This window comes from Bos indicus x Bos taurus, chromosome 19 (genome assembly GCF_003369695.1).
Source record: "Bos indicus x Bos taurus breed Angus x Brahman F1 hybrid chromosome 19, Bos_hybrid_MaternalHap_v2.0, whole genome shotgun sequence".
Lineage (NCBI taxonomy): Eukaryota > Metazoa > Chordata > Mammalia > Artiodactyla > Bovidae > Bos > Bos indicus x Bos taurus.
Genome location: NC_040094.1, coordinates 41,147,571 through 41,172,716, shown reverse-complemented (window position 1 = coordinate 41,172,716; position 25,146 = coordinate 41,147,571). Strand labels below are relative to the sequence as shown.

At 54.5% G+C, this 25,146-nt stretch overlaps 1 protein-coding gene across 1 annotated transcript; it reads right to left on the bottom strand.

Moving 5' to 3' along the window:
* Positions 1 to 289: 289 nt before the first annotated feature.
* Positions 290 to 24,717, bottom strand: ERBB2 (erb-b2 receptor tyrosine kinase 2). The gene is made up of 27 exons (XM_027517048.1): positions 24,379 to 24,717; positions 17,487 to 17,638; positions 16,163 to 16,376; positions 15,298 to 15,432; positions 14,944 to 15,012; positions 14,670 to 14,785; positions 14,403 to 14,544; positions 13,387 to 13,506; positions 13,013 to 13,139; positions 9,917 to 9,990; positions 9,739 to 9,829; positions 9,293 to 9,492; positions 8,770 to 8,902; positions 8,586 to 8,676; positions 7,842 to 8,002; positions 6,373 to 6,420; positions 4,637 to 4,775; positions 4,432 to 4,554; positions 4,044 to 4,142; positions 3,589 to 3,774; positions 3,315 to 3,470; positions 3,143 to 3,218; positions 2,682 to 2,828; positions 2,250 to 2,347; positions 1,862 to 2,050; positions 1,325 to 1,577; positions 290 to 1,185 (listed from the first exon to the last, which is right to left on the bottom strand). Exons 1-27 carry the CDS (start codon positions 24,449 to 24,451, stop codon positions 830 to 832), a joined length of 3,768 nt encoding a protein of 1,255 aa, XP_027372849.1. The 5' UTR covers positions 24,452 to 24,717; the 3' UTR covers positions 290 to 829.
* Between the last annotated feature and the right edge of the window lie 429 nt (positions 24,718 to 25,146).

Sequence of the window (25,146 nt, the reverse complement as noted above, 5' to 3'; positions counted from 1 at the left end):
TTCCCCGACTCCTCCTACCTAGAGAGAGAAAATTACCCCATTCAGGTGGGTGGGTGGCCTTAAGAGTTCTTTTTTTTTCCCTAAGAATGATCTTTTCAAAGGGCTCTCAGATCAGAATCCCAACTCCCAGTTTCCCCTCAACCCAAGAGCCAGAAAACTGGAAGTAGGCTCCTAATTCAAGCTTTCCCAAGATTCCTAGCCAGTCCCTCCAGGAAAGATGAACTGAATGTAAGTTAGGAGGTAAGCAGTAAAGGGACGGCTCCAAGCCACCCCTAGACATAGGCTGGTGTCCAGCTGTTTTCCAAAATATATTTGCAAATGGAGAAAGTGAGTGTGGAGGACATCCCTCCCCCAATCCCAGGGACTGCCTCCCCCCCCGCCGCCATTACCCACTCTCCACTGAGTCCTTATTTCATTTAAAAAAAAACAAATAAACAAAAAAACAAAAGTAAAAACAAAACCAAAAAAGCAGTCTGTACAAGGACTGGATCTAGGTGCTGCTGCTGCTCCTTTCTTCCCAGGGACAGAGCTGGGTCTCAGGGACAGTCTCTGAATGGGTTGCCGTAGTTCCTAGACACCCCCTTGGGGCCTTCTTTGCACTCGGCCCAGCCTCCCTAAGTCGTTCAGTGCCAAGGATCTGGAAGAAGTCAGGCTGGGCCATTCTCAGCCATCTAGGAGTTGAAGTAGGAAAGGAGATTCCTGGCATGGCAGGCTCCCCTGGACATGATCCAAGGGCCTGCTCCCTGCCTGGTGCCGATGTGGGCCAGAAGTCAGGCCTTCCACACGCCCTGAGGGTTCAGTAGGGCCTCAGTGGCCCTGGGCTTTTGGCTCATACTGGCATGTCCAGACCCAAGTACTCAGGGTTCTCTGCCGTAGGGGTCCCTTCAAAGGTGCTGGGTGGAGTGCCCCGCTCTGATGGGTCCTGGTCCCAATAATAGAGGTTGTCAAAGGCTGGGCTGAAGGCTGGAGAAGGGTGGGACTGAGGGGCAGCCCTGCCCCGGGGTGCCAAGTACTCAGGGTTCTCCACGGCAGCCCCAAAGGCAAAAACGTCTTTGACAACCCCATTCTTCCCAGGGGATAGCGTCTTGGGCCTTTCCAGAGTGGAACCAGCAGGTCGAGGAGGCGGCAGAGGACCCTCTAGGGGTGAGGGGGGCTGTGGGTGAACCTCTGGCTGGTTCACATATTCTGAAAGGACAAGAGAAGGAATCTTGTGAGGGGGTGGAATCTGTGTGTCCCAGCTGCTACAACTGCCCTGCAGCAGGCCCTGGGCAGAGCACCCCCAACCCCCACCTCCCAATCTCTCAGCTCGAGCCTGACTTCATACCCGGCTGGGGGCTGCAGGTCAAGGGGGCAACGTAGCCATCAGCCTCGGGAGAAAGGGGTACTGTGGGGTCCTCGCTGTACCGCTGCAGAGGACTAGAGTCATGTTGGGGGAGGGGCTGCAGTCCCTTGGCCGCCCCCATTCCCAAGTCACCATCAAACACATCAGAGCCTGCCCCTTCGGAAGGTGCCAGCGGAGATCTGGGAGGCTCCTCCTCAGAGGGCTCCAGCCCCAGTGTCAGCTCACCACCGCCACTCTGAGGACAAGAGAAGGTCAAAATGGAGGTCATTCATGGATCTGAGATGGAGGCTCCATGGGAAGTGACAGGGTCCCAGGAGATAAATCATCTCTGATGTATGACAGAGGCATGGTAGAAAGAATGGGATCACAGTTGGAAAGCAGTAAGAATCCTTCTTAGGGAAAATGGGGCCTCCTTCATGAGAGGTAATGGCTGGAGGACATCGGAGGAAGGAACCCTAGTCCACTGGAGTCAGGGGAGGTATCCAACGACACCCACCACCATGTGATGGGAGCACTGACCCTGGTGGATGTGCTGCGGTGCCTGCGATGGGCCGTGCCTGCAGCACCCGGGGCAGGGTCTGGGCAGAAGAAGCCCTGCTGGGGTACCAGGTACTCCTCCGCATCCACCAGGTCACCCATGTCGTCATCCTCCAGCAGCGAGCGGTAGAAGGTGCTATCCAGGGGGCTAGCAGGCCCCATGTCTTCATTCTGGGGAGGAGGGAGACAGCGTGGCAGCCTCTCCCCAGCCCAGTACACAGCCTCCTGAGGGTGGCTCAGGGAGGGCTAGAAGTCTGATGAGTCAGGCAGGAGCTTAGAGGCCTGGGACCCAGGAATCATTCTCCCTTTCCTCCCTTCTAAGGGAGAGTGCTCTTAGCCATAGGCCGGGATGGGGTGAAAGGTTCAGTACCTGGATGACCACAAAGCGCTGGGGGTCCCTGGCCATGCGGGAGAATTCAGCCACTAACTCCCGGAACCTCGGCCGACATTCAGAGTCAATCATCCAACCTGGGGGTGGGCAAGAGCCCGGCATCTCAGTTCTGGCTGCAGCCTGCATGCAGCACCCCTCACCCTCACCCCCAGTCTAGACAACACTAGAGTCCAAAGCCCTCTGATGATAGAGAATCTACTAGTTTCCCCTTTTTATTTTGCATCAGTCTTTTTTCCTAGCTGGCCCTCGCTAGCTCCTCTGGACTGGTACTGTAAAAGGGCAGGGAGAGCCTTCTGAGACCCCATTAACCATATCACCATGCTCTTGGCCCCACCCCATGCCCCTTGTAGGCCCATCCGCCCAGAACCACCCACCCCTCCTCCAAGCAGCCAACACAGCTCAAGAACGCACATTTGACCATGATCATGTAGACATCAATGGTGCAGATGGGGGGTTGGGGCAGCCGTTCTCCCTTCTCCAGCAGGTCAGGAATCTCCCGGGCTGGGATCCCATCATAAGGTTTGGCCCCAAAAGTCATCAGCTCCCACACAGTCACACCTGGGGCAGAGATGGGGTAAAGTGGTGGGAGGACCACAGGCAGCTTTAGTGTACGGAGCCTCAGAGGCTCTGCCCAAGAGCCTGGCACCATGGGGGAAGGAGGAATGATGCAGTGCCAAAGGGCAGGAGATAACTCGGTCTTCCCCCAATCCCTGAGAAGTGCACAGACTCTGGCAGCTTGAGGCACTGGCAGCCTCTTCCTTCCTTCTCATATTCATACTAAAGGTGTCCATTATTTCACCCCATCCTTCCACCCACATTCTCCCCAGGGCCATGGCTCCTTGTCCACCCTCCCTACCCACCCCATCACACACCATAGCTCCACACGTCACTCTGGTGGGTAAACCGCCGCCGGAGAATGGACTCCAATGCCATCCACTTGATGGGCACCTGGTAGAGCAGAGAAGGAAGTCCTCCAACCAGGTCTGAGTTCTCTCAGGGGCCAGACCCCACTCCCCCTTGTCTCACTCGGTTCGCTTGTCTAACCTTGCCCCCATCCGCGTGGTACTCTGTCTCGTCAATGTCTAGCAGCCGAGCCAGCCCGAAGTCTGTAATCTTCACATGGTTGGGACTCTTGACCAGCACGTTCCGGGCGGCCAGGTCCCTGTGCACGAGCCGCACATCCTCCAAGTAGCTCATCCCCTGGGGTCAGAGGCACCAGTGTGGACCTCGCTCTGCCAAAACTCTCCCAGGAAACCTCCCTATCCAGAGGCTTGCTCCCCAAGGGCACCTGCAGAGCCCTGGCCCCCAAAGTGCATACCTTGGCAATCTGCACACACCAGTTCAGCAGGTCCTGAGAGCCCAGGCGCCCACGGTGTTCTCGAACGTGGTCTAGGAGGCAGCCATAGGGCATCAGCTGTGTCACCAGCTGCACTGTGGATGTCAGGCAGATGCCCAGGAGGCGGGACACATATGGGGAGCCTACACCAGCCATCACATATGCTTCCTGGAAACAAGGGCACGCACTGAGAGGGTATGGGAAACCACTAACCCCCAACCACCACACACCACACACCCCTCCCATGGGCTGAGCCATGGTAACGGGACCCTCAGCCAATCCAATCCCATTCATCACAAACCAGAACCATGGCCCACAGACTAGGGAGGCTAAGAGTAGAGATTTGGGGGAATCACAGGGTGTCCCCCAAAACCCCAGTGAAGAGAGAGAGAGCCCAGTCCCCCGTGCCCCCAGCTGGAGAGGGTGGAAGGGCTTACGTCCAAGATTTCCTTGTTGGCTTTGGGAGATGTGTTTTCCCTCAACACCTTGATGGCCACGGGGATTTTCACATTTTCCCCATCAGGGATCCAGATGCCCTGGGCAGAGAGGAGGATGTGAGCAGGAGAAGGACCGGCCAGATCCAACCTGCAGCCGTCCTTCTTGGGGCCACTACTTGGGCTCCCAATTCCCTCCCCCACCCTTGGGCCAGCCCCATTATTTAGCAACAACCTCACCATTTAGACCCACTGGCCACTCCCAATCCCTTATCCTTAACTGCCCTACTCAACTGCGCCACCCCCGGCTCCTGGTCCCAACACACCCTCCGCCACACCCTGCAGCATCCTCTAGGACCCCCCACCCAGGGACTTTGGCCCCACCCCTGACCTTGTAGACGGTGCCAAAAGCTCCAGATCCTAGCACCTTCACCTTCCTCAGCTCTGTCTCTTTTAAGATCCGCATCTGAGCCTGATTGGGCATCGCTCCGCTGGGCGTCAGAGGCTCCACCAGCTGGGGTGAGGGGGTAGTGGGTCAGTGCTGCGGGTTGGGCCGCAGACCCCAGGCCGCGCGAGAGGCCCTCAGGCCGCCTCACCTCCGTCTCCTGCAGCAGCCTCCGCATCGTGTACTTCCGGATCTTCTGCCGCCTTCGCTTAATGAGGATGCCGAACACCAGCCCCACAAGGACAACCAGCAGAACGCCCACCACAGCGGCAATGATGGATGTCACAGGGCTGGGGGCACGAGCCAGGATCATGGATTGGGGACCAGTCTGGGGCAGGGGGGATGAAGGGGTCCCACGGCGGGGCGCGGTGGTGGGGGAGGAGGGAGAGGGGGCTGACTGTCACTGGCATTTGGAAAGGGACGACAGAAGGGTGACCCACAGGCTCCCGTCCTGTCTGACCTACTCTAAAACCTACCTTGGCTCCTCACCGTCTGGGAAATAAAGTCCAGACTCCTTGCTGGGATTCAAAACCCTCTGCACCTACGTCTGCAAGTTGCCTATGCTCTTGCCCATGGCTCTAGCCCAGGATTCTCAAACTTCCTGACAAAACTCACCAGGGAGCTGGTCAACCTGTGAGAGTATGGAGCCCCACCCTCCAGAGATTTTGACTGTGGTATGAGGTGGGGCCCAGGAATGTGCCCACAGTGATTCTGATGCTCTAGCCAAAATTTTCACCCATAGGTCACGATTTCCACATCTCCCAGCCTTTGTTATAACACTTCTGCCTGGATCACCATTTCTGCATGAGGTCATCTTTCAAGACTCTGCTTATCCTGGGATAGAAGGCCCTCCTGGGCACTGACCCTACATCCTCGTCACCCTTGTTCCCCTCCCTTGCTTAGCCAAGGGCTGGCTTATCACAGACCTCAAATGGACCCTTATTTCATGGACAAATGCTTACTTAGGATACACTCCAATCTTTTTTCCCTAAAACCCTTCCCAAAACACCCCTCTGCCTAGAAATCAAGTCCAACGATGGCAGTGATAGACATCACAGGGCCTGTGGCCTCGTGGTAGGGGAGAGCCTATGCCCTCCAGATCCGGCCCTGACTCAGACTTCACCCCCTACTCCTTCCTCTGTGCTTAGTCAGTTACCCACCACAGCAGAATCTTCAGCAAACACATCCTAGACTTTCTGGACACCCCTCACCATGCTGCCTGGTTGCTTTCCTCCTAATACAAGTGACATTTCCACCCCTCTTTCAAAACCTAGCTCATGTGCCTGAAGCCTCCCACTGATCCCAGGGATGTATTCACTGTCCTTCCCTCAGTGCTGCAGCTATGCTCTCTTCTCAACGTGCCTCAAGTCCCAGGGAGTTGAAGGCTGCCTGTGTCCCTTATGAGACACCTAGCTATACAGGGTGGGGAGGTGCTGGGTGTCTTCCTATTCCCTGACCCCCAAGCAAGCTGAGCAGGCCTTCCATCCCCTGCATGTGTGTGCACATACGTGCTCAGTCACTCAGTCGTGTCCAACTCTTTGCCACCCCATTGATTGTAGCCAGCCAGGCTTCTCTGTCCATGGGATTTCCCAGGCAAGAATACTGGAGTAGGTTGCCATTTCTTACTCCAGGGGATATTCCCAACCCAGGGATTGAACCCTGGTCTCTTGTGTCTCCTGCACTAGCAGGCCAGTTCTTGACCCCTGCACCACTTGGGAAGCCCCTCCATCCACTAGTTGAAGCTAATTGAAAGGAGCATCCACAGTGGAAGAGTAGGCTGGGGAGGACACGTGTCATGTCAGGACATGACACCTAGCAGCAGTGACCACCCAGGGGTCAGTGGGGGACTGGGGGCAATGTGGGATGCATTCTGGGGACCAGGCTGACCTGGCTCTCTGCTCGGCGGGGCAGCCCTTGTCATCCAAGTCCACACAGCTGCAGGAGAGAGAGAGTCCCGTCAACAAGGCTGGGAACCACCTCCTACACTCACTCCAGCCTCACAGGAGCCCAGGAGGTGGGTGTGACTGGGTTATGATCCCCACTTGACAAAGGCAGAAACTGGGTTCGAGGTCACCAGGGCTCTTTCCACCATCCCACAGGGGAGTCCTCCAGTCTGTAAACCCATATCCTTTGTACCTCCCTGTGGTGGGTAGGAAGTGGCGGCACCCAAAGGAGCATCGAGTTCAAGAGCTTGGCCATCTCCTCTGTAGAGGATGCCAGTGTAAACTACTACTGTAGTTGGGCAAACTCCTGCTGTCCTCCTAGCGGTTCCACCTCTGGGGATAAACCCTAAAAATGCCAACACCTGTACACTAGGGGGCATGTACAAGATGCTCACTTGTACATGGAGCACAAGTGCAATAAACTGCCAAAAAGAAAAAAAAGGAAACAAGTTCAGTCAGACTCTCAGGCAGGGACACAACTAAATAACTCCATATTGCAGACTGAGTAGTTTAAAAAAAAGGAGGTAGATTGATATGCATTGACAGGAAAGGGCCTCCAAGATACATAAAGGGGGGAAGGTGCAGGGAAGCAAAGTGTATATGAGTCAAATGAAATTGCTGAGAAATAGATGAGCTTATATGAAACTGTTGTTTCTTGATCATTTTTGATTTCCAAAAACAGCAATCTTATATGACTCAACCTAACATATACGTAAAATGCATTTATGTAAACATGTGCAGAAAAGCCTGGAGGAATGCACATACCAGAGTGACCTGGTAGTTCTCCCCAGGGAGGGGAGGGGCTGGGTGGGTGGGGCAGTGGGAGAAAGGGCACTTCTGCTTTACACTATTTACTTTGATACTGCTGAAAATGTGTCTTACAAGAATGTATGCACGTGTTCCACGTGTTATCAAAAACAACCAAGTAAAAAAATAAAAAGAACAGGGCGGATCACTGCATTAGGACATGAAAAAGCATTGCAAGAACTGCAGTGTTACGTGAGAAAAAGCAATTTGCAAACAATAGGTATGGTCTATGCTCCTATTTTTGTAAAAAGAAATATAGACCAGAATGTGCACAGATAAGAATTAGAGAATAAAAATAATATATAAACATATTTTATATATTATATAATAATACATATGTTAGCATATGCACATATAAACTGGAGGGAAAATATGGCAAGTTATTAACAGTGGAATAGAACTGTTAATACTATTAATTTATTCTTCATGCTTTAATTAAAAAAATTTTAATAATATGTATTACTTTTGTGATCAAGAAAAAAAAGATAAAAAAGTTAAGGGCCTTGGGGTAAGCAAAGGCAGAGATGTCCCACTTTTTACAATAAGAGCCTCAGAGAGGCTCCTGGAACAAGCCCTTCTTTATATGGGGAAGGCCCTCAGACTCACGAGTGGGTGCAGTTGATGGGGCATGGCTGGCATATGCCCTCCTCATCTGGAAACTTCCAGATGGGCATGAAGGAGAGGTCAGGCTTCACACCACTGGGGCAGCGAGCCACGCAGAAGGGAGGATCCTTGTAGTGGGCACAAGCCACACATTGGTCAGCCTCCTGGGAGGGAAGAAAGGATTTGTGGGGGGCTGGCACCGATACTCCTGGGGCAGCAAGACCAGGCCCCTGGGTCCCCTTGGTGCTTCCCATGGCCACTCGGCAGCACTTTTCACCCTGCTTTTAGAACAGCTCCAGACCTGCTATGTCTGCTACCCCTGTTCTGCACCCAGCTCCCCAGTGCTCAGGCACAGTGCCAAACCCTATTTTAAGTTAATTCTTACTGTATCCCAATGGGGTGGGCACTAGCATAACATTGATTTCACAAGTGAGCCAACTTAGATTGGAAGTGACACCTGGATTTGAAACCAGGTAATCTGATGCCTGAGCGCCCAGGTCTAACCGCCTTGACACTGCCACAGCCAAGCACACAGGCTTCCCTGGGCCTTCTGCATGGTCGGAAGGGTCTCAGGGTCCACAGTTCTTGCCGTTCGAAGCATCCCAGCCTCCTTCCACTCTCCTACTGTTCAGGGCTTGGAGCCCTCCTCAGGGATATTTTACTGGACTTGGCCAGGTCCCTGGCAGCTCCCCCCACCAACCCCGCCCTGCTTCCCACCACTCAGCTCTGAGCCCACAAGCACCTCACCGAGCCAAAGCAGGTCACTGAGCCATTCTGGGGATGACACTCGGGGTGGCACGGCAGACAGTACCTGTCCTTCACGTACTCCCGGGGGAGCCTGAGGGGAGCACAGCCAGTGAAGGGGTCTGGAAGGAGCCCCTGTGCACCTCCCTCCACCTCCTGGCCGCCCCCTCCTCCGCCCGGCGCGTACCCCTGCAGTACTCGGCATTCCTCCACGCATTCCTGGCCCCGAAGGAACTGGCTGCAGTTGACGCACTGGGTGGGCCCGGGACCCCAGCAGTGCCCTTGGGCGCACAGTGGGTAGCAGGCCAGGCCCTCGCCCACTGCAGTGAGGAGGAAGGGGTCAGAGGGGACTCTTATGGGAGGTTCCAGGTCTCAGGGAGGCGGGGGCGGAGGGGGGGGGGGGGGACGGGACTGAGTTTGTGGGCGTGGCTCTGGGCTAGAGAGGCGGGATAGCTGCCGAGCACAGCAGGGAGAAAGTTATGAGGTTCCAAGAACAGAGGAAAGGGAAGGGAGGGATGCCAAGGCAGCGTGGCTGGACCCAGCTAGAAGCCACGCCAAGAGGCCAGGCCAGCCAGAGCTGGGTCAGCGATGGTGCGCCTGGGACTGGCAGTGCGCATGCACAGGGAAGTCGATGGCTGCCGCCAGAGGCCCCTGGGCGCGCCAGCGCGCTGGCAGACGCGGAGCATGCAGCGCCGGGCTCTCTGTCTTACCGCACTCATCCTCTGGCCTGTTGGCGCTGTGGAGCAGAGCCTGGTGGGGGTTCTGGAAGAGCTGGTCCCAGGGCACCGTGTGTACGAAGCAGAGGCGGGCGTTGCGGTGAATGAGGGCCAGCCCGCTGCCCAGTTCCCGCAGCGAGCGCAGCCCCAGCCAGCTGATGCCCAGCCCTTGCAGGGTCAGCGAGTAGGCACCACTGTGGGGGAGTCGAGGGGGTGCATAAATGCAGGGGGGCAGCGCACCGCTGACCACCCCCATCAGCCAGAGCTGCCCTCGTCTTCCTCCTGTCCCCAGCACACGCTGCAAACTCCCATGGAAAGGTTCCTGCTGGAGTCCCCGGAGAACAGGAACCCCCTTCTCTTCACTATACATACACCCAAAACTTCTCCCAGACCTCCCTGGGCAGCTCCTCTCCGCAGGGAACCCCTCCCCTGGTGCTCACTCATGCAGAACTCGTCCCCGGATTACTCGCAGGTTCTGGAAGACGCTGAGGTCAGGCAGGCTGTCTGGCCACGCTGAGATGTACAGGTAACCTGCAGGCACAGGGTGAGGCTGGGGTATGGGGCCAGGATGAGAACCCCCAGCCCCATGAGAGCAGGCTTCAGAGAGACAGGGCCCACCTGTGATCTCCTCCAGAGACTCAAACACTTTGAGCTGCTCAGCCTGCAGCGGGGCGATGTTAGAGTCTGGGTCCCTAGAAGAAGGATTAGGGGAGGAGTCAGCAGGGCCAGGCAGAGAAGGCAATGGCACCCCACTCCAGTACTCTTGCCTGGAAAATCCCATGGACAGAGGAGCCTGGTAGGCTGCAGTCCATGGGGTTGATGAGAGTTGAACACGACTGAGCGACTTCACTTTCACTTTTCACTTTCATGCATTGGAGAAGGAAATGGCAACCCACTCCAGTGTTCTTGCCTGGAGAATCCCAGGGACAGGGGAGCCTGGTGGGCTGCCGTCTATGTGGTCGCACAGAGTTGGACACGACTGAAGCAACTTAGCAGCAGCAGCAGCAGCAGGGCCAGGAAGGGGGTGGGTACAATCTGCTCCACAAGCTGGCCCTGTCACCCTCCCCCACGTCCCCTCCACTTAAACCCTTTGCCCATCAAGGCTGGCTGTTCTCATCCTGAGCTTCAAGCCCAGGCCCTAGTTTGGCAGGATCTATCAAAATAATATGTATATCCTTTGATCTAGAAATTCTACTTCTAGGAATGTGCCCTGGAAAGACACTGGCCCCTGTTTCCAGAGGCATGTACAAGGGAGAACTGTTTGTTAGAGGGAAAATAAAACACCTAAGGAAATTAAAAATTTTTTAATATTTTAAATTAAATACCTAAATATTCCATCAGTAAATGAGGAGCTGTTAAATGTAACCCTGATCTATTCAGACTATTGATGAAAAACAACATTTAGGAGCATGTATTGGATTAGCCAGCAAGTTTGTTTGAGATTTTCCATATGATGTTATGGAAAAAACTTGAATGAACTTTTTGGCCAAACAAATAGTATTTTCTGGGCACAGTTATAAGAGCTTTGCAAATATTAACTCATTTAAACTTTATAACAACCTTATGAGGGCGGACTATTTCTGCCCCCATTTAACAGATGAGGAAGCTGAGACACAGCAAGAAAGACCACATGACTAATAAGTGGTAGAAGCCAGGTCTCAAACCCTGGCAGCCTGGGCTCTTAGCTGCTACTGTTCGCTGCCACCTGCTTCATTGCTGTTGAAAGAACAAGGCAGCTGAACATGAACTAACTGTCATACTCAGCTCTCCAAAGCCACGGGCAGACAATATTCACAGCAGGCTCACATTTTAAATCAACCTTCCCCCCCAAATTATTAGAACTACATTTCTCTGTGCATGTAGGTCTATATACGTATGAATGGTCTAGACGAACACACACCATTACCAGTGGTCTCCTCTGGAAAGGGGAGTAGAGGTGGAGGAAGTGAAGAGAATGTTCTCCTTTTTGTAATACACACTTTTACTGAAGTATAATTCACATACAAGAAACCACACAGATTTTTAGTGTGCAGTTTGATGAGTTTTGTCAAATGCATCCATTCACATATCCACCTCCACCAGGGATACACAGAACAAGTCCGTCACCCTAGAAATGTCCTTTGCGTTCCTTTCCAGGCCCTCCCCCGGCACAATCGCTGTTCTGACTTGTGTTACCACACAGTGGTTTTGCCTATGCTGGAATAAAGGCAGTCACACAGCATGGACCTCTCATCTGACTTATTTCACTTTTCATAATATTTTTAAGATTTTTTTGATGTGGACCACTTTTAAAGTCTTTATTGAATTTGTTACAACAGTGTTTATTGTTGTTTATGTTCCATTTTTTTTTGGCCATAAGTCATGGGGGAATCTTAGCTCCCCAGAGATGGAACCCGCACCCCCTGCATTGGAAAGCGAAGTCTTAACCACTGGACCACCAGGAAAGTCCCAGCATAATGTTGTTCTGTGTATCCATAGGCTGTTTCTTTCATTGCTGAGAATTTCACTGTATGGATATACCGTTTTTTACAGTTAACCCTTGAACAATGCCTGGGTTAGGGGCACCCAACCCCTCTCTGAAGTTGAAAACCCCAGTATAACTATGTAGTCAGCCCTCTGCATCCACAGTTTCAGATTCCAGCAACCCCAGATTGTGCAGTACTGCAGTATGGATTTACTGGGGAAAGTTCATATTTAAATGGACCCGAGCAGTTCAAAGGCCTTCCCAGGTGGTGCTAGTGGTAAAGAACACAGCTGCCAATGCAGGAGGCATAAGATACATGGGTTCGATCCCAGGGTTGGGAAGATCCCCTGGAGGAGGGCATGGCAACCCACTCCAGTATTCTTGCCTGGAGAATCTAACGAACAGAGGAGCCTGGCGGGCTATAGTCCATAGTGTCGCAGAGGCAGACATGACTGAAGTGACTTAGCACACACACAAGCAGTTCAAACCCATGAGGCCCAAGGGTAAGCTGGGTTTATTCATTCAGCTACTGATGTTGTTGTTTAGTCACTAAGTTATGTCCAACTCTTTTGCTACACCGTGAACTGTAGCCTCTAGGCTCCTCTGTCCATAGGATTTCCCGAGCAAGAATACTGGAGTGGGTTGCCATTTCCTCCTCCAGGGGATCTTCCCAACCCAGGGATCAAACTGGCATCTCCTGCATTGGCAGGTGGATTCTTTACCACTGAGCCACCAGGGAAGTCCAGCTATTGATAGACATTTGCATTATTTTCAGTTTGCGGCCATTATGAATAAAGCTACTGTGAACTCACAGAGAATTTTACTTTATCTGGATGGCGTGACCTCCATACAAGTAAGTGCATGTTTATAGATAACATGTCATTTATGAGAAAAATTCCAGGAATTTCCCGGTGGTCCAGTTAGGACTTCTCCCTTTCATTGCCAAGGGCCCAGATTCAATCCCTGGTCGGGGAACTAAGATCCAGCCAGTCACATGATGTGGCCAAAAACAACAAACAACCAAAAACCAAAAACAACGAGAAAAACCTTCCCCCGCCCCCACCCACCCCCACTTCCCCCCATGGCCACCCCACCCCAGCCAAGCTGGTCTTCCACCAGCTTCCTTTGTATCCTGGGTCTCCCTCTTCTGTCTCCCACCACCCCCTAGAAACACTGCCACCTCAGGATTCAGTGACTGCCCTAATGCTGTCTCAGGCTGTGTGTCCACCCTTAACTTCGAGTATCCTTACCCTGCAAAGCTCTCTGGCAGAAACGCCAGGCTCCCAAAAATCTTCTTGCAGCCGGCAAACTCCTGGATGTTGGCACTGGTGACCGCCCTCACCTCCCGCAGGTGTTCCATGCCCAGACCATAGCACACTGTGGGGAGGGGGCAGGGACATTCAGCCTCCACATGGAGCACCAGGAACTCAACCTCCTGGATCCTGTCCACAGTCCCCTCCTGGGTCCACACGCCCCCTCCCCACATTGACAGGAGACACAGGGGAACTTGTGGGCCAGGGGCAGAGTCAGTGGGAGAAAAGGACTGGGTCCCAGGACAGTCTGAGGAAGGGTGGCGCAGTGGGCTAGGCCAGGCTGGCTGTTTCAGGGGGCAACCACTGGGTACCTGGGGCACAGGGCTTGCTGCATTTCTCACACCTCTGGGTTCCATCCTCAGCTGTCACCTCTTGGTTGTTCAGGGGACAAACCAGGGTGCAGGATCCCACATCCGTAGACAGGTAGTTGTCTGAGGAGGTCAAGATCGTGTGTCCATGTATCCTGGCCTTTCACCCCCACACCCACCATGAGCCGTGTCACCATGCCCAGGCAGTACAATAAGAATTATATCAACTGAGACTGAAATGCCCTTACAACATGCCTGAGCCCTGGACACTCGTCCTTTCCTCATGAAAGCCTTATGTGATAGGTACAGTTAGATTACCATTTTGCCAAAAGGGAAATCAAAGCACAGAGTTTTCTGTAAATTACTCAAGGTCATCGTGCTAGAAAGTGGAGGAGCCAGGATGTTAACCCAAATGGCCTGACCCTACAGTTTGTACTCGAGCCCACCATAGGGAACGTATGACCAGCACCCAAGAGCCCACTGCTATCTCCCACAAGAGGAGCAAAGAAGTCCCCAGATCCAAGGCCAGTCTCTGAATGCTTATCAGTAAACAGGGGAGCTAATAAATCAAACTCAGATCCATCTGACCATAGAGTAAAAGTTAACATTTAGGAGTGCTGAGTACTGGCTGGGCACAGTTGTAAGAGTTTCACAAATATTAATTCATTTAAACTTTATAACCACCTTAGGAGAGCAGGACTATTTTTGCCCGCATTTAACAGATGAGGATACCGAGATGCAGCAAGAAGCTCACATGACTAGTAAGTGGCAAAGCCAGGCCTTTTTTTTTTTTTTTTTTGAGAGCCAAGTCTTGAACACAAGCCTCCTGAGCATGGGCTCTTAGCTGCTATTTGCCACCGCCTGCTCCGCTGCTGTTTAAAGAACTGGGCAGCTTGACACAAACTGCCATGATGAGCTCTCCAAAGCCAGTGGCAGACAATACTCACAACATGCTCCCATTTATATAAACCAAACTCCCCAGCAAAATTACTAAGACTGTGTTTCTCCCCAGCACTTACAAGGACAGGCCGTCACACAGCTGGCACCGAAGGTATAACGCCCCTCGGGGTTGGGCATGGACTCGAAGGTGTCTGTGTTGTAGGTGACCAGAGCTGGGCAGTGCAGCTCGCAGATGCCGCTGTGGTTGAAGTGGAGGCAGGCCTGGGGGACAGGCAGTGGGTGGGCACTGGGCTGTTTGGCCCTGGCGTGCCAAGAGCCATAGGACAACACTGGATGGGATGCCCCTCCCCTTGCAGCCTGAGGGCTGGGGCCCAGAGGGCACATACCAGGCAGTCAGAGTGCTTGGGGCCAGTACAGCCAGCAGCGCACTGCTCATGGCAGCAGTCGGTGGGCTGTGGGCCCTTACAGCGGGCACAGCCACTGGCACAGACGGTCCGCGTCACTGTCAAGTGGAGGCAGGATGAGGGCTGGGCGGCAGTCTAGGCACCAGCCCCACCTTCTAGGGAGACTTCCTGCCCCAGGGAAGAGGCCGAGGGCTGGCACAGCCCTCCCGTGTCACTCATCCCCTGCCCTCCAGACCCTGTGCAGCCTGTAACTCACAGCTCTGACAGTCCTGAGAACTTTCTCCCCAGCAGTTGGGAGCTTTACAAGCTGGAGAACAGGGTGCGCCTGGAGGAAGAAACAGAGAGGTAGTGAGCGAGACCAAGACCAGGACGTGCAATGCACAGTGAGGGACAGACCCAGGCAGGAAAAGAGGACTTCAAAGCCAGGGACACGATCTAGAAGCAGAGAAAAACAGGACAGAGAACCACGGAGATGAAGAGACGCAGAGAAAGGGGAGATGGGTGCTGTTAGTGCGGCAGCAGAGTGGGGCAAGGAGTAAGCCAGGAGTTTGGGGTCGCTGGGCTGCGTGAGAAAGGGTGGCGGCTGCAGGCAGCGGGGAACGAGGCTTACAGGCCCGTGAGCGGTTGGTGTCTATCTGCTTGAGGGGCAGCTGGTTGTTCTTGTGGAAGATATCCTCCCACAAAATCGTGTCCTGGTGGCAGAGCTGGGGGTTCCGCTGGATCAAGACCCCTCCCTTGAGGATCTCTGTGGGGTGGGCAATAATCAGGGGCTTCTTCCCCCATCTGGCATCTTCTTATCTCCCCTGGGGCCTGCCTGCCTTCTAAAAGTAGAGCAGGCCTCTGAAACACACCCCGGGTTCCTCGGGGAGCAGAGAACACCCCTTCAGCATCTTTGAGCCTTATCAATACCACCCACAAACTAAGATCCAGGGAGGAGTGACTTGTCCATGCCACCGCCTCCTCTCCTCCACCTCTGCTGTGTGCACATGGCTTAGCAATTAAAAGAGTGTGAAACCCAGCCTCACCACCACTAACTAGTTGTGCGACTTATCCTCCGTAAACCTGTTTTCTCATTTGTAAAACAAGAACATTGATGTTTCCCTTGCAGGATTATGGCAGGACTGATGGGATTATGCATGCAAAGCACGGGGCACTCAGAGTCTGAAACTCTGTCTGCTTCAGGGCTGCCACGTACAGTTACACGGGTTGTTCACTGTACATGTGCACTCAGCCAAGAAGCGGGCAAAAATCCAGCCTGCATCCTAATCATCAAACTATGCGGGCTGGTGCAAGCTGTGACTTCCTGGGAAGAGGGGAAATCTTTCTGAATCTTCACAAGGGCGCCTTTCCTAGCTCCACCTGCATCCATCCGGAAGGGACCCCAGTTCTGACTCACACAGTCACCCCTTGGCTAGTAGGGACCCCTGGCCAGCTCTCAACAACCAGCAGAGAGTTTCCACGATAAAGATGGCCACCTGTGAGGCTTCGCAGCTGCAGCTCCTGCAGCCCTCCTGGGGCTGTGCCTGCAGCAGGGGCAGCACTTTCCAGAAAGTCTCCATTGTCCAGCACGGCCAGGGCGTAGTGTTCCTCAAAAAGCTGGGTGCCTCGCACGATTCGCAGTCTCTGCAGTGGGACCTGACTCACTCGATTGTGAGCGATGAGCACATAGCCCTGCACCTCCTGGATTTCCTGGGAAGGGACAGAGGAGGAGAGGGCTGAGGCAGGTTGGGCCCTGGACCACTACTACCCAACCCCCAAGACCTCCTCAAGGTCCCCTGTGCTTGGGGATCTTGGGCAAGGGCCCAGCTGCCAAGCAGTCTGCCTACCACCTCCCCAAACCAGGTTCTAGGACCAAATTCTAGTATGATTAAGAAAGAAAATGAGGGGGTGGGGGCAGCACTCTGTCAATTGTGAGCAGGCACCCCACCCTCTCTACACCTCAGCTCCTCCATCTATAAAGGAAATGCCTGGACGAGATGATGTCTGGGATTCAACGGACTAAGCGTCGCACACCTGGCCCCGCTCTGGGACACAACCCAGAGGCTGGCTTCCACTAGCTCTCCTGTTCCTGACCTTTTCACATATATTTCCCACATGATATCTAAATGGGCTCCCCAGGAGGAGTCCAAGTATGCCTATGGCTACCAATGTAGTGTTAGTCACTCAGTCGTGTCCAGTACTTTGCGACCCCATGGACTGTAGCCCACCAGGCTCCTCTGTCCATAGGATTCTCCAGGCAGGAATACTGGAGTGGGTAGCCAATTCCTTCTCGAGGGGATTTTTCTGACCCAGAGATTGTATCTGGGTTTCCTGTATTGCGGGTGGATTCTTTACCATCTGAGCCACCAGAGAAGCACTCACGGCTCCCAATATACAGATAGGGAAACTGAGATCCAGTGAAACCAGGGCCTAGACCACATTCACAGGGCTTGTCAGTGGCAGAACTGGACTCAGAACTTGCCAAGCCTTTCATTACACCAGGTAGGAAGGGGACAGTGGCTGGGACAGTTGGACAGAATGATCACCAGAAGGTGATCATTCTGGTGAGAGAGCAAAAAATATAGCCCAGGAATAGATGCATTCCACCCAGAGATGTCCACAGTCAGCCACACTGTAGACAGAGAGTCAACTGGTCTTAGTGTAGGATGGATGGGGTGAGACATCAGAAGTGACTTCCTGGTTCAGGAGCCACAACGAAAGAGAAAATGTAAGGCGGGAACCTTCTACCACCCATCTGCAGGCAGAGGGCTCAGCCCAGCAGGAAGCAGGGCCTGGCTGGGTCTTGCCCATGGGCCTCACCTGCAGGAAGGAGAGGCTGGCATCAGCAGGCAGATAGGTGAGCTCCAGGTTACCCTGCACCACCTGACAGCCTTGGTAGAGGTGGCGCAGCATGTCCAGGTGGGTCTCGGGACTGGCCGGCAGCCGCAGCTTCATGTCTGTGCCGGTGCACACTGTGGAACAGAGAAGATGGTCAAAGGGCCTGCGCAGTGAGCTTCTCCAACCGGCCACGTGCAACAGCAAAACAAAGTGTGCAAATCTGGGAAAAGGGGGGGAAATCAGGGAAGAGGTTCCCTCCCGCCAACTTGGCCCGTCCTGAGCATCCAGAGGGGGTCCCACTGGGCCAGCCTTAGGGAGCTTGCCCATTCAATCCAGGGTGTTGGCTGGCAAAGAAAGCCTTCTTTTGTCCCAAAGGCACGACTCAGGGCCAATGGGTAAAAATCCCCCAAGAGAGGCGATGATGAATCATGAATCCTCTGGATACCCCCTTCCCCTTTCCTGAGCAAACAATGCCACCCACATGCCAACCTCCTGGCAAGGCATACCCACCCCCGCAATGCCACCCAGAAAGTGGGGAAGGAGGGTCAGCTCGAGTCATAGCTGGGGCCTGGGGACCACCAGTGGCCTGGTCACTGCAGGGACTTCTGGGATTTCCCCAGCAGAGAAAAGGAGCGTCAGATCCCAACTCTGGGTGTCTGGACCCAAGCTGCAGACACTGAGCCAGAGTGCTGCCTGCTCCAAAAGCCTCCTCTGCTGGTACCTCACCCTTGCCACCTCTTCAGGGCAAGACTCCAGAACCAGCTGGCAGAATCTGTGCCACGAAACTCCTGCCACAAGGGCACTACGTCAGCCCTGTGTACCTGCCCACTGTCAACCACCAGCCAAGTGGCATCAAGATGAACTGCTACCCAGCCCACCTGGACCCCAGTCCAGTGTCCCTGAGGCCAGAAGTACCCACTAAGTCCAGGGACACTAGAAAGGGTGAACTACCCCTGGTAAGGGGGCACTCTGGCAGAAGCTGGCACCATGCCTACCAGCAGGGGGGAGATTAAAGGGCCCAGTGGAACTCGTTTTTCTGCTCTGGTGAGAAGATGAATCACCTGGCGCGTCTTGCCCAGGAGGGTGTGCCGGGGGAGGTGGGTGGAGGGCACCCCCAGATCCACAGATCCACAGGTGCCTGAGCTGTCTGGAATTCCTGTTGGTCTCCACTCCACCTCCCATGGACTACGTGCAGATTCAGGGAGACAGCACAATGGCTGACTATGGGGTCTGACACCAGGGCTTCTGCTTTCCCCACAACTTGGAGCCTAAGGTCAAATCCTGAGAGGTAATAAGAGACACCCTCTGCCCCCAGAAATCGGAGGAAAGGCTGGGGGGACAAGCCCCAGGGGTCCAGCCTGGGTCAACAGCCACAAGCGGGCAGCAGGAACACCCAGAGTGGTCTCTCTTCCCACCCCTCTGGCCAGGGAGGCAAGAAAGCAAAGAGGGAGGAAGGGGAGGGCCCAGAAATAGAACTCAAGGGTCCCTCCCCCCAGACTCCCAAGAGAAACAGGATCCGGGGGTGGCGGGCCAGGCCCAAAATAACGCCCGCTGCCAGGACCTCCCCCGGCCTCGGCAGCTTCAGCTGCTTTGTAGGCACAGCTGTCTCCAGGTCTGGACCCCAAGGCCCTAGCCCAGGCCAGGGACAGGGACCGGCGAGCTGGGGCAGGGGCCGTCTCCACCCACTGCGGCCTCTGCCGCCTGGAAGGGACACACCAGCTGCGGTAGCCGGGCAATGGGAAAACAACAACAGGAACCCTGGGGGCAACAGGGGCCACTGAGCGTCTACCGTGTGTGGAGCAGGCACTCTGGGTGGAGCCTCAGCCCCCAGAGGCTGGGATCTACAGAAACTGAGGCTGCCAGGAGTTATGCTTCCACGATCATAAAGCTGTGAGCAATAGAGGCACAATTTGAATTGGAGTCTGCCCGACTTTAGATCCCACATTCCTTCCACTAGGCCTAACTGCACACACGCCCCACCCCACACCCTGTGCAAAGGTAAATACACACCAGCTCTGTTGATGCCACTGATTACAACAGGCTCCAGGCCTGAGTGGCTGAGCTGGGCGGGAGGACCAGAAAGAGAGGGAGCCCCGCCCCACGGGTTTGTTTGTGGCCGTTTAGAATCTGATTAAGACTAAGTGCTTGTGGGAACTTCCCTGGAGGTCTAGTGATAAGACTGAGCTTCCAATACAGTGGGTGCGGGTTCGATCCCTGGTTGGGGAATGAAGATCCCACATGCGGTCAAAAAATAAAGACTAATTGTTTGCAACAGGTGGTAAAGTTGGGACTCTGAGACCTACTCCCTGGAGGCCTGGGGACTAACCCCCAACCTGATATGAAACCAAGAAGCACTTCTACACCCCCATCTTCTCACTCATATCCCTCTCCTCAGTCCTCACCGTGGTCCCCATATCCACTCTCCCTCAGTGATTTCCTCCAGAGTAGGAGGTCCTGTCCCACACAGGAGAGCTTTGTCTCCAGAGCACCTGCCCTTCAGGAGCCAGATCTCTGGAGCAAAGACAGCGTGAGGCAGGACCAGACCAGAGCCAAGGACACAATGAGCCCTGGATAAGTGTTTGTGGAATGGCAGAATGAATGAACTCCAAGCAAGAGTCTCCAAACCAGTGCTTTCCTGGTGGTCTGGTGGTTAAGAATCCACCTGTCAATGCTGGGGACACAGGTTCAATCCCTGCTCCAGGACGATCCCACATGCCACGGGGCAACTAAGCCCCTGTGCCACAACTACTGAGTCCGCAGGCTAGAGCCTGTGAGCCACAACTACTGAAGTCCATGTACTCTAGAGCCCGTGCTCCACAATGAGACGCGACTGCAATGAGAAGCCTGAGCTCTGCAACTAGAGAGTAACCCACTGCTCGCCGCAACTAGAGAAAGCCTACACGCGACAACCAAGACCCGGCACAGCCAAAAATTAATTAATCAGTTTTTTTTAAAAAAAAGAGTCTCCAAACCAACAGGGACCAGCTGAGGTCACTGTGCCCAGCCCTCTGCCCAGAGGCTGGTCACAGTCCCCAAGTTTCTCTAACTGAATGTCAGTGGTCAGGTCCCAGCTCTAGGGGGCTCTCAAGTGGGTTCTCTCCTTTTCACCAGCCTTCAGCCTCACCTGCCTCTCTTGCTCACCCGCACAAAAGCCAACACTTCTTTTTTTCCATGAACACTGCCTGCATCCCCGAAGGTCACCTGCCTCAGACCCACGGGGCCAGAGCCCATTCCAGTGACATCAAGGTTCACCTAGCACACACACCTGCTGGATCAGACAGGGGCCTGGGCTCAGCTAGTTAGGCCAGAACCCTGGAGGGGCTGCTCCCAGTGTAACCCTGATCAAGTCCCTGGATTTCCAGGGCAGAGGTCAAATCAGATCCACCTGTATGCCTAGCAGTACCCGTGACATAGCAGGCGCTCAGTGAATATTTGCTGACCTGACTGGCTGTAAGGTGCGGATGATAAACAATAACAACTCTTACTCTCTGCAGAGAAATTACATGAAAATTAAATGAGATAATGAATCAAGAAACAGTGTGCAAACATGACAAGCCTTTGTCAACAGAGCTGGGGCAACACAACCATTGGCTATAATTCTCCCACTCCTTAAGAGAGCACACACCCCTCTCCCTACCTCGCCTCTCATCCCAGGGGTGGGGAGAAAAGGTGGCCTACTGAAAGATGGAGGTGTCCACATGGAGGGGCTTCCCACAGTACAGACGGGGGGATCTCTTTGCCGATCATGCTAGCACCAGGGGCAGGAACACCCAGCCTGGCCCTATACCAGCCCCAGCGCCAGCCCCACACTGGTCCCTCCCTCGCCTGCAGCCCTGTTGGTTCCACTGGGCCTCTGCCCGACTCCGGCCTTCCATCCCCTGCCAAGCCTAGAGGGCACAAGAGGAGGGCAGACAGGGCCTGGACATGGAAGGGAAGAACCCAAAGTCAAGAGGGAAACTGGGGCTGGGGGCGCAGCTCACCCTTATTTTCACCACAATAACAAACAGCACCTCTGCCCTAGTCTGGCCACCTGACTGCCCCTGAGGCTTTGCGTAACACTTTGATCAACAATTTTTTTTTTTTGGCTCTGTCTGGCCTTAGTTGTAGCATGCGGGATCTTTCCTTGTGGTGTGTTTTTTTTTTGTTTTTTTTTTTTTGGCTCTGTCTGGTCTTAGTTGCAGCATGCGGAATCTTTCCTTGTGGTGTGCGGGCTTCTCTAGTTGTGGCGTGCTCGGGCTCCAGAGTGCAGGGGCTCTTGGGCTCACTAGTTGCCCTGAGACATGTGGGAATCTTAGTTTCCCAACCAGAGATCTGAGGTGTGTTCCCAGTATTGGAAGGCAGATTCTTAACCACTGAAATACCAGAGAAGTCCCTCTGATCAACTCTTGATGACTCCTCATCAGAGTCCAAAAATGCCCTGGACATTACTGGGTTGCTGAGAAGCCTTGGCTAAGTCACTTTGTTTCTCTGAACTTCAGAGAAGTTTCTCATCTGTGCTCCTGCTTCACAGGATTGTTGCAGAGAAGCAATGAAACTGTAATGGATGAGAACTTAGCAAATAGAAAGCGTGCCGCACTTTTCTAAAGTTAAGTCCATAAAGCAGGAGTTTGGGTAATTCCAAACCAAGAGAAAATGAAAAGCCCTTTGTATTTGACTTTGTAATACAATGTATTTTCTCTTTTGGCATTTGAGCCTAGCTTTCAATTATTATTTTTTATTGAATAGTAGAATGAGGTTACTTTCTCTAAGCATAGCAAAAACAAGGAAGGAGACTGTGGGGGAGAATCCTTCAGGAATTAAAGTATGGTCTGTCCAAGACGTGTTTACTGCATTTTACAAAACCTTGACTGTAAGAAAAGAAAATCCCAACCCCCTGGGCTTTCCCCCCATCTCCCTTTCCCCCTCAGCCCTGGCATATACTGGGAGTGCTAGAGGCAGCTGGGTGGGTCTCTGCCATTTTAGCCATTCCCCTGCCCAGTATGCCTCTCACAGCACCCAGCACTGTGGGCCGAGGTGTCAGGAAGCCTCGAGGAGCCCCCAGTACCCAATACTGCAGCAACCTAGCTGCGCTTCACCTGCTCAACTCCCAGGCCCAGGTGAGGAGGGCAGCGGCTCAGCCTGGCAGCCCAGACTTGCCTCACTCTTCTCAGCCAAAGGCCCGCCTGGCAAACAGGGAAGGGATGGGGAGGCTCCTTGCTCAGAGAGAAGGCGGCGTGGGGCCACCTCCCGCTGTTTACAGCAGCTCTAGAGGGAGTTCCTTGAGAGGGCAGAGTTCAGCAGGGTGACCGCCGTGAGGCCACACAAAGCCCAGACACACAAACACAGAGACCACACAACTCAAGAACACCCTGACACAGCAGCCCCTCAGACAACACAGCAAAGCCCTGACAGAGGGGCCTCGGGCACGCACAAACAGGCCAACACCCGCCCCTTCTCCAGACTCCCTGATCCGTAGAGACCAGCCACCACAACTAGAACATTCTCATTCTGGCTTCCCCACAACCCAGCGATGCAGGGCCCAGTGTCCCCCAGCGCTCACGGTAGATGAATACAGTGCTTTCCAAGGTGTGGCTGGGGGTCGAACTGCCTGGATCCCATCTGTGGTTGTTGTTTAGTCACTAAGTCATGTCCGACTCTTTTGCGACCCTATGGACTGTAGCCCACCAGGCTCCTCTGTCCATGGATTTTCCAGGCAAGAATACTGGAGTGGGTTGCCAATCTTCCTGTCCCAGGGATCGAACCTGCATCTCCTGCATTGGCAGGTAGATTCTTTACCGCTGAGCTGGTGGGGAAGCTGGAATCCAATCCAGGACCCACCAATTACACGCTGCCACTTCACCTCTTGAAGCCCAGGTCTTTGCCTGGAAAATGGGGACACTGGTAGGACTTCTCTTATAGGGTTGTTCTGAGGCTAAAAGGAGGGAACCCAGGCAAACATGCACAGCACCTAACAGAGGGTGCATTTCCCATACGTGTTAGCTTTAATCATTATGCATCTAGATGGACAGATGGGGAAGACACATAGTCCCCCCCTCTTCCCCACACACAGCATAAAGGAAAAGCAGAGGAGCCTGGCGCCCAGCACACCTGCGTCTCTCCCTGTTCCTTAGCTACCCCCTCTCCCTCCCACTGCCCAGGAGTCCCTCCCTCAGAACCCTCCCGCTTTAATGCCCCAGACCAGAAAACACACGGCCACCCCCGCCGTGGCCCACGCTTTCCAAGTGACAAAGCACACAGTCCCTAAGTCGGCCCTAAGGAAACTTGTTCAAAACAAACTTCTCCCCCTTCCCCCACCCCCGGCTCCGGTGAGGCAACGCTGCAGTCGTACTGGCCACCCTTGGCTCCCCGGCTCCGACTGGACAGGTTGCTTTCCCCACCTCCCCCTTCCGCACCCCGATCCTGCCCGAAGCCGGAGTAACTCAACCCACTTGGCCGAAAGGGGGCGGGGAGGGGGCCGGGCAGAAGGGACCCCCAGGAATCCAGCCCAGTCCAGTCTGGAGGCGGAGGTTGCCAACTGGAAAGGCTTTGAGAGAGGAGCTTGAGGGGCTCAAGAAAGGGGAAAACACACACACCATGCAATTCACCCTTTGAGGGAAACTTTCTGAATAACTTCAGAGAACTTTTATGACAAGTTCGCGGAGCCTGCAAAGCGCCGGTCCCATCTAGAGCCGCTCCGGCGTAATCGCCCTCTTACCCCACTTTCTCTGGCCCCTCCGAGCCGAGGGCCTGCGGCTCCGAGCGCCCCGACTATCTGAAACCTGGGATCAGGGAGCTTCGATGCCCCCCGCTGCCCGCGCCTGCCCGGGGACATCGGCAGGGGTCCCAGGCGGCAGGGTCCGGTCGCCGCTCCCTGCCCTCCCCATCCCAGACCCACCTTGGGTGCCCGCGGCTCCGGGGGGCAGGAGGGCGAGGAGGAGCCCCCAGCGGCACCAGGCCGCCAGCTCCATGGTGCTCACTGCCGCTCCGGCCCCATGGCTCCGGCTGGACCGGGCGGGGAGGGCGCCGGGCGGGCGAGGGGAGGGGGCCGGGTGCTAGTGCCGGAAAGGGCACCGGGCGCTAGAGCGGTCGGCGGCCTCAGGGGCTCGTCTCGGCTCCGTGGGCACGACGGAGGGGAATCTCAGCTCCACAACTTCATTCTTGTACTTCCTCAAGGCAGCCCTCCTCCTCCTCCTCCTCCTTCTGTGATTGGGAGCAAGCGCGCTCTCAGCTCGCCCCCCCCAACCCCCACCCCCTCCAACCGCATTCCAGCAAGTCCCTGGGAGTGGCAACTCCCAGCTTCACTTTCTCCCTCTCTCCGCGCAGGCCTGGGTGCGTCGCTCCCAGCTCCCGGACGCCGGCAGCAATTTTCGCCCGTTTCCATGGAGGAACCCCCCCCAGCCCCCCAAGAAGAACCCCCCCCAAAGGAGAGGAGGGTGATCGCGCCTCCCTTCCCCTAGGGTCTGGGGCAAACATTTTAGCTTGCCATCCTGAACTTTCTTTTAAATCGTAGGTTTAACTTAAAACATTCCTGGCCGTTTGCATCCTACTCCATCAGATGCCTATTTGTTTTAATACCAAATAATCGTTTTCCCAGCACATCCTCAAGTGAAAATGTTAGTCAAGGAGGGGGATGTTTTGCCTTTAATCTGTGGCATCCAGGACT